The following is a 9,355-nucleotide window of genomic DNA, read 5'->3' on the forward strand; positions in this document are numbered from 1 at the left end:
CTCTCTAAGGCTGGGCATGGTTGCTCACATTTATGACCCCAGTTACTTGGGAAGCTAAAGGAAGACCCTGACAAGCACAAAGTGGGCTACATAATAAGACGCTGTCTCTAATAATAGTAACTATTACAAAAGTAACTCCTTTGCATTTGACTCTTTGGGTAATTATAAAATAATCTTATAAATTATATGTCCGGTATTAAATATTTTCCTTTGTAAAATATAATAATAATAGAACATGAGGGGTCAGGAAGATAGCTCGGTGGTCTAAATGCCTGCCTGGCAAGTGCAAGGACCCAGGATCCCCGGTACCGCATGCCATACCAGTGCTGGCTACTGAAACCAGGTGTGATGGCGGACACCCATAATCTTAGCGCTGGGGAGGCTGAGATGTGAGGATTACTGAGTTTGAGCTGCATAGCGAGACTCTGTATCAAATAAATAAATCTTTTTTTTTTTTAATTTAAAGGAAAGACATGAAAGCCCTAGTTTCCATTCTCCATATCATCAAAACAAAGTAATATACGTGGTGGCACACATCTGTAATCCCAGCACTCAGGAGGCTGATTCAGGAGGATCGCTGAGAGGTCGAGGCCATTCTGGGCTACATAGTAAGCTCAAGACCAGCCTGAACTGCATATGAAGACCCTGTCTCAAAAAGACATAAAGAGTGGGGCTGGGGAGATGGCTCAGTGGAATAAGCGCTTCCCTGGCAAGCTCAAGGGCCTGAGTTCAATTCCCGGTTCCGCAAAAAAAAAAAAAAAGACATAAAGAAAAAAAATTCTTTAACACATACTCAAGCCATTCAATGACAAAGTCCACTGTTTTCTGCAGGGTTTTTTTTTAACCTAAAAAAACTCTTCACTATAGAAAATTCCAAATACAGACAATAGCAGCAAGAATAAAATTAGGCTCAGCTTTACAAACTCGCTCATCATGATGTGATGAAACCATGTCTCCACCCCTCAGCTCCAACAGCCCCAGCCCTAGACCACCCATGTCTCCTCTTTAAGCTTCACTGTAAAGAAATTCTTATTTACCTTTCCTACCAACTACAATACCACTGAAGTTACTAGGTTAACTCAGTTACAATAAATACAAGTCCCTAGACAAAAGGCTCTGTCTACAACAGTACTAGCTGGCACTTGCTGAAAGGTGCTGTTCATGGCCATCTCGTGGCCTTCACTGACATTTTCTATATGCATCTCTGCACCGCTCGTATTCACCCATGGAGTCTCTCTAAACCTCACCACGGCCTCTGCAAGGGCAAGAGAAAGAAAGTAGAGAATCAAAGCATTTTCTGCTTGGCGCAGTGGCACACACCTATAATACCAGCTGCTCGGGAGGCTGACAAGAGGATCACAGGTTCAAGGCTAGCCTAGACAATTTAGCAAGATCATGTCACGAAGCAAAATAAAAAGGGGTAGGGATACAGCTCATCAATCCTGGGTTCAATCCCCAGTACAAGGTACAAAATCTCGGGCTGGAGAGATGGCTCAGTGGTCTAAAGCACCTACTTGGAACAAGCTTGGCAAAGCACAGGGACCGCGGTTCAATCCCCCAGCACCACATGCCAGCCAGCCCCGCCCCCTGGTGGGCTGAGCTGGCCACACACACACACACACACACACACACACTAAATGAATAAATAAATAAAATTTAAAAAAAAAAAGGTACAAAATCTCTATGATGAATGTTATCATTATGTATATCTAAATCTACTAGCAAATTTTAAAAAAATCCTCAGTACAAAAAAACCAAAAACTCCTCCCACCATAAGTGATAATGAACGTACTTTCCCATTAGAATATACGATTCCAAAGGCAAATAAGTAAATCTTATCAGTATTTCACAAGTCAATAAGTTAGTTCTTAATGGAAAAGAAACAGGTTAACAGTCATTCAGGGCTGGTGAGATGGCTCAGTGGTCTAAAGCACCTCCTTAGAACAAGCTAAGCTAAGCAAAGCACAGGGACCCCGGTTCAATTCCCAGCACCACATGCCAGCCAGCCCCGCCCCCTGGTGGGCTGAGCTGGCCACACAAAAAATAAATAAATAAATAAAAAAAAAAAAAATAAAAAAAAAAAAAAAAAACAGTCATTCAGCAATCCCACATGTGCCCTACAACATTAAGTGTAAGATTTCTCAAAGTCAATTTTATATAAGAAGTTTTGGACTTCTATGCCTCTTTCTAAATTATAAATAGGGATCAGAGAGGTGTGAAAATTACAAATAGGAAAAAGGGTGTGAGCATGACCTTCTCTGAAGCAGTCCTGCATCTAAAACCAATCTGTGGAAAAAAACCTTTAAAAGGCATCTAGGCTGGGCATGATGATGCATTTCTGGAATTTCAGAACTCTTGGGAAGCTGAGGCAGGAGTATCACAATTGCAAGCCCGGCCTAGGCAACTTATGGAGGCCCTATGTCATATAAATAAATAGTTTGGGGATGTAACACAATGCAAAGGCCTTGCCCCCACATACACACACACACAAAAAAAAAAAGGCAACTTGTTCACCCTCCTGCAGGTTCTGATTGAGAGAGAACATTTCCTTTGGGAGCATGTTTATTCTCTCTTAAGTCCTCTTTCCTCTAACATGGCTCTAAAAACATCCTTGATGCTATGGACTGATTCTTCTTCTGGCCCCAACATCCTTTCGGCATGGTTAGCATGGAGCTTTCCCACTGTTGAGACCTCCCAAGCAGCCAAGCACGATGGCATAGACCTTGACTGCAGCTACAGGGGACATCTGAAGCCAGTATAGGTTAGGCTAGCAAGACCTTGACTCAAGGGGCTGGTGGGATGGCTCAGTGGTCTAAAGCACCTACTTAGAACAAACTTAGCAAAGCACAGGGACCGCAGTTTGATCCCCCAGCACCACATGCCACCCAGCCCCGCCCCCTGGTGGGTTGAGCTGAACACACACACAAATAACAAATAAATAAATAAATAAATAAAAAGACCTTGACTCAAAATAAAAAATAAAAAGGCTGGGGATGCAGCTCAGTGGTAGAGTGCCCCGATTGTACCCTAGCACCCCTAGAAATCATGGCGTCTCCAATTTGTTTTCCCAGGTACCCCACCATCCCCATCAAACTCAAAGTAGGCAATGCACTCAGAGACATGAAGACACCCCCAAGAGAAAGATGAATTTCCGTAAGACACAACTGAGCACAGAATCACACAAGCTTTGGAGATGAAAAGTCCTGGAACCACTTACTATCCTTGCCGCCAGAAATGGGGGCACAGAGAGGTGACACAGTAGGGTTGCTTGAGCTTAGGAATTTGAGATTAGTCCAGGCAACACAGTGAGTCCATAAATAAAAATAAGCAGACTTTCCACCTACTGTGGGAACTATCCCAATAACATTTCTGAGCAGTACATTTGTGGTCTGGAATCTTAAATGGGGCAGAGATAGGGAGTAAGGCTCTTTGGTTTGAATGTTAAGTAATTCTGACTACAGGTTTAAAAGCTGTCAAGACAAAAATCTTGCAGATAACAAACATTGTTCGACACAAATAGATCAAAAATAACTTATGTCCAGGGACATAGCTCAGTGGCATAAGAGCCTGCCTGGCAAGTGCAAGGTCTTGAGTTCAATCTCCAGTACAAAAAAAAAGAAAGAAAGAAAGAAAAAAGTAACCTGTGTCATTGGGCTACTTTCCCTTACTTCACTGACTCTGGCTATGTGATTTCCGATTTTAAGAAAACTGTTTTGTTACTATTAACAGTATTTTAAAATGTTTCCCCCCAAAAAAAAAAAAATGTGTGCTACATGTCAGGATGATGGCACACGCCTGTAACCCCAGCACTCTGGAGGCTGAGGCAGAAGGATCACTATGGATTCAAGGCCAGCCTGGGCTACACAGTGAGACCTTGTCTCTCAAAAACAAACAAACAACAGAACAGCTGGGCATGGTGATGGTGATGCACACCCGGAATCTCAACATTTCAGAGGCGGAAGCAGGAGGATCACTGTGAGTTTGAGGCCAGCTCAGGCTACACAGTGAGTTCAAGGACAGCCAGGCTTACATATTATATAGTGAGCTCAAGGCCAGACTGAATAACAGAGCAGGACTATCTCAAAATTGAATGAAAGAAACAAACAAACCCACCCACCCAGAGCTAGCCATGGTGGCATACACGTGTAATTACAGCACTTACAAGGCTGAGGCAGAAAGACTGTTGTTTGAGCCCAGCCTGGGCAACTTAGTGAGTTCAAGACCAACCTGGACTACACACTGAGACTGTCTCAAAAAACAAAACAAACATAAGGGCCGGGGAAATGGCTCAGTGGAATAAGCGCTTCCCTGGCAAGCACAAGGGTCTGAGTTCAATCCACAGTTCCGCAAACAAACATAAAACAACCTTCTCCTCCAAAAAGAGATGCATGCCACAAAAAAATACCTAGGTTACTTTTTGGTCTGAAATTGAATGATTTTTCTGGCTTAATAGCATAGATGAATACAGCTTTACAGGCACTCACTCAACAGAAGGTAAAGCCCTGACTCCTCTGGACACTGCAGTGGGCATTGAAAAGCAAGAGGGCAGAAAAGAGGCTATGACCCAATTCTCCAGGCACTTTGCTTACCAGACAGACAGACTACCCCAGAGAAATGCAAACTGAGAGAAGGGCATGTAAGACAAAGAGCTGTATGTGTAACAGGCATGCTGATGCAGTCTAGAGCAGCCTAGAGGGCTCAATGAGAGGCACTCACTTGTGTATAGGATGAGCACTCCAGAAAAGCAGAGTGCTGGCCAGGCAGGCCATGTCACCACTGCTGTTCTTAGGGTAGCTAGCTATGCTATGAAAATGGCAGGAGGCAGGCAGGCCAAAAAGAAAGGAACAAAGAAAAGAAAAGAAAGTGGGGCCGGGGAGATGGCTCAGTGGAATAAGCGCTTCCCTGCACCAGGGCCTGAGTTCAATCCCCGGTTCCGCAAAGAAAGGAACAAAGAAAAGAAACCCATGGGCTGGCGAGATGGCTCGGTGGTCTAAAGCACCTACTTAGAACAAGCTTGGCAAAGCACAGGGACCGCGGTTCAATCCCCAGCACCACATGCCAGCCAGCCCCGCCCCCTGGTGGGCTGAGTTGGCCACACACACACACACACACACACACACACAATAAATAAATAAATTTTAAAAAAAGAAAAGAAAAAGAAACCCAGGGGCTGGTGCGATGGCTCAGTGGTCTAAAGCACCTACTTAGAACAAGCTTAGCAAAGCACAGGGACCGCGGTTCAATCCCCCAGCACCCCCTGGTGGGCTAAGAGCTGGCCACACACACACACACACACACACACAAAATAAATAAATAAATAAATAAAAATATGTATATAAAAAGAAAGAAACCCAGAGCTAGCCATGGTGGCATACACTTGTAATTATAGCACTTAGGAGGCTGAGGCAGGAAGACTGTTGTTTGAGCCCAGCCTGAGCTCCAGACACTGACCTGTCCACTTGTGTTAGAAGTATCAAGCCACACTCCTCACCATCACTGGCAGACCACCTCTCATCCACTCCACTCCCACAGGACCTCTCAGGAAAGACCTATTTTACACACATATTACAGCTGAATCTAAATTTTGTACAAAGCTGGGCATGGTGGAATCCCAGCACTCACAAGGCTGAGGCAGGAGGATCACTGCGGGCTGGAGACCAGCCAGGGCTACCTGGGTGGGGTGGGAGTTATGGTCTGCCTCACCTCAGAACACTGGGTATCACCAGGCCTGGAAACAGCTGTATGAGGGCAGCCACTCAAGGCTTTGTTGAAATGATTAGTGTCCGTGTTAATGTTCAAATTATTTTCAGCTAAGCCAAATAAATTCACAAAACATCTCATAAAAGGAACCTCATTCAGAACTTCAACTGTGAAAAGACACTTTCGTCTTCCTCATGGATGCACAAGATGCCATGTGATGTGTTGTGGCCAAACGCTGGGGAATTTTGGTACTCTGACCAAAAGGCAGAATAACCAACGGCTGGTTTTTTTGTTTTTTTTTTTAATTTTAGGTACTTGGGACAGAACCCAAGGCCTTCACATTGAGCTACTGCCTCAGCCAACTTTTTTTTTTTTTTTGAGAGAGAGGTTCTCCCTAAACTGTTAAGTTTCCCAAGCTGGGCTCAAACTCATGATATTCCTCCTTCAGTCTCCTAAACGCTGGGCTTACAGGCCAGGGACACCTGGCCCGGTGGAATCACTACCTTCTAACTAAAACATTTTTTTTAGATTCAGTTACGCTTCATTTTCCTCACAATGAGAAAAACCTATCACAGGTCTGCCTAGCTTGGAGGGGGGGCACCTATGCCAGTGTTGGCAAAGCTTTTAGAACTTTCAGTGATAACAGCCCACTGTAGCATGCGTATGGTAAGCTCCTCACCACTGGCACATACTGTCCTCTAAGGCCCCTGGGAGCTCCAAACACTGACCTCTCCACTTGTGTTAGAAGGGTCAAGTCATCACCATCACTGGCAGACCACCTCTCATTGACTCCACTCCCACAGGACCCCTCAGGAAAGACCTATTTTACATATATTTCAGTTGAACCTAAATTTTGTACAAAGCTGGGCATGGTAGTAATTCCAGCACTCAGGAGGCTGAGGCAGGAGGATCATTGCGGGCTGGAGACCAGCCATGGTTACAGAGCTCAAAGTCAGTCTGAACTGCATAGTGAGATCCTGTCTCAAACAAACAAAAAAAAAAAGTTCAATGAGAGAGCCCCTAGGTTCAATCCCCAGTGCCAAAAAAGGAAAAAAAAAAAAAAAAAAAGAATAAAGAAAAAGAAATAACCTTTCAGATTAGGGGTGCGATTGTAGTTGCGCACTAGCCTAGCAACTAGCCTAGCATCCATGAGGCCCTGGGTTCATCCTCAGCATCACAGCTGAGGCAGGATCTCAATCTGTATGCAGCTCCAGCTAGCCTTGAACTCACAACAATCCTTTTGCCTCAGGCTTCTAATCCCTCACACTTTGAGGGGATGCTATCACACCCATTAAAAAAATTTTAAAGTAATGTTTGCATTAGTAATCACTAATGAGAGTGAATTTAGTTTTTAACCACATTGTGGTCTATATAAATATAAATCTTGAAACTGATTTCTGGAAGAAAATGATCTATTTAGTCCTAGCCTGAATGTCAAGATGGCAGCTTTCCAACTGACAATTACTCTCCTCTTTGGAGGGACGGGGTGGCACTGGGGATTGAGTCAGGGAACTTGAGCATGCTAAGTAAGTAAGCACGCCACCACTGAGCTATACCCCCAGCCCTTTTTACTTTGAGACAGGGTCTTGCTAAGTTGCCCAAACTGGCTTTGAACTGTGTGGCTCCTCCTGCCTCAGCCTCCACAGTAGCTGGCATGTTTATTTAAGCTATATTTTACATCTACTGAGTGTTTCAGAGTTTTAAAATCCATTGCAGCTAATATATTATTAATTACAACACGTGCACAGTAACACTCCCTTTTTAAAACTTGCAAATTATAGTTAAATAACTTATCCAAGGTCACCCAACAAGTCAGTGACACAGTTGGGAGCAGCACTAAACTACAGCCTCCAGACAACTAACTACTACACTCTCCCAATTCCAAAAAAGAGAGGAAAAGTCAAGCTATTTATTTTAAGAAACTTCTAACAACACAAAGTGTAACAGTGTATTTATTGTAATATAAGCGAATAAGGATTCACCTTGAATAAAAAAAAAAAAACCCAACTGGAAACATTGTAGACACTTTTGTCACAAGCAGAACACTGTACTGCATCTGGATATGACGTCCTAAGGGATGTTCACTGCTCAACATGGAGTTTATTTTCACACTGAGCATTTATGAATTCAGCTGTTATCACCTTGTCCCATCCTGAGTTGCTAATTTCCCAAGAGTCAAGTCAAAGATCACCATCTCAAACGTAGGCAGTTCTCACAACATAGTTACATCGCCAATGAAAGAAAAGCTCTAATAAATTGCTGCTTTTAAAGATATTTTAAAACATGATTACATGCTTCACAGAATTGCTGTTAGGTCGCCCGCCTCGCCGAGGAGGCAGGCTCTTTTAAAGTAGCTCTTAAGGCATATCCCTCCCTCTTCGGGACACAGCCTGACTTGCCAGACAAGATCCACCTGGGCACGCTCACGCAAGGCCCTCCAAGCAGCTCAGCCCGTTGGACACATTATTTCCACTCCCAGCCCTAGTACTCAGCCCTCCCGGACCGCAAGGGGAAGGACCACCCTCTCTCCAGTCTTTCGCAGGTTCCCTCCGCGGAGACAATGACAGCCGTCCCTCCCGCGGAGGATTTTGGAAATACAAAGTGCCAACCCGAGAAGAGGAGGCTCGGAGGCAGTGTCAGTGCGGCAGCAGGTGGAGTGCCCTGCGTGCCGAGCAGGTCCTTTCTGACCTAGTCTCGGTCCTCCGCCTTACAGACTTTCCCGAGCCACCTCGCACCCTGACCTCCAGCCCAGGGCGACGTCCCACCCTCCGGGGAGCCGAGGCGATGGGGGCAGACACGCCGGCCACGCCACCTCTTCCGGGGACCCGCAGGCCCGCTCCCCGGCCGTGTCACAGCCTGTCGGACCCTGCCCGGAGACCGGGAGCAGGTCCCCTCGGGGCGACCCGGCCGGAACCCCGCACGCCACAGCCCCCGTGCCCCACCGCCACCCTTCTCGAGAACCCCTCTCCTCAAGAGTACCCCAGCGGAGTTGCCGGCCCACTCAAAAGTACAGCGACGGCCACCCCCACTGGTCACCCTGGGGCCGCTGTCACCGCCCTGCTCCCAGCCTCTGCCCGCGCCACTGGCGGGCCCCGGTGACGCCAGGGTCGGTACCTTGCGGACCCCCTTGTAGATATAGAAGTAGAGCTCCCGGCCCACATTGAAGCAGAGGCGGTCGCCGTTGCCAGACTGGTCGTTGAGGTTTACGAAGGAGACGCGGACAGGGTTGGATCCCTGCGAGTTGAAGGGCACCCGGTTGGGCCGGCTGTACTCCGAATGCTGCAGCTGCTTGTACAGACCTTCCCGGGTGGTGAATTGGGTCTTAATCTCGTTCATCTCCTTCCCTCCTCCCTCCGTCGCCATCTTGAAAAGCAGCGTTCATCCTGCCCTAAGTGCCCGGATCACGCCCACCGCGCAGGCGCCGTCCCAGGCGCTCGCCCGCCCCGCCCCTTCCCTCGCCCCGCCCCTTCCCTCGCCCCGCCCCGCCCCTTCCCTCGCCCCGCCCACCCTCGAGCCGGCCCTGGAAGGCGGGCCGAGGCGAAGGGGCGGGCTTGTTTACGGCTGGACTGCGCACGCGTGCTCACCTGGTGCGCCGCGCGCGGCGGGGCGGGCGTCCCCGAGCTCCTCCCACGGCGCTGCGCGGCGCGCCCGGCTG

The 9,355-nt window shown here is 47.1% G+C and overlaps 1 protein-coding gene across 12 annotated transcripts in view; it reads right to left on the reverse strand.

Moving 5' to 3' along the window:
• Wdr20 (WD repeat domain 20) overlaps positions 1-9,188 on the reverse strand; it is a 67,393-nt gene extending 58,205 nt beyond the window's left edge. For 3 of the 12 annotated variants that reach the window (XM_004645399.2, XM_023705626.1, XM_023705625.1), the window contains exon 1: positions 8,815-9,149. In XM_004645399.2, coding sequence (XP_004645456.1) covers positions 8,815-9,063 — 249 coding nt within the window. In that variant the 5' untranslated portion in view covers positions 9,064-9,149. Of the gene's footprint in view, positions 1-8,814 lie in introns of all 12 variants that reach the window. The other 9 variants (XM_023705618.1, XM_023705624.1, XM_023705617.1 and 6 more) reach the window with 4 other exon arrangements.
• Between the last annotated feature and the right edge of the window lie 167 nt (positions 9,189-9,355).

Source organism: Octodon degus, unplaced genomic scaffold, assembly GCF_000260255.1.
Source record: "Octodon degus isolate 3935 unplaced genomic scaffold, OctDeg1.0 scaffold00226, whole genome shotgun sequence".
Classification (NCBI taxonomy): Eukaryota; Metazoa; Chordata; class Mammalia; order Rodentia; family Octodontidae; genus Octodon; species Octodon degus.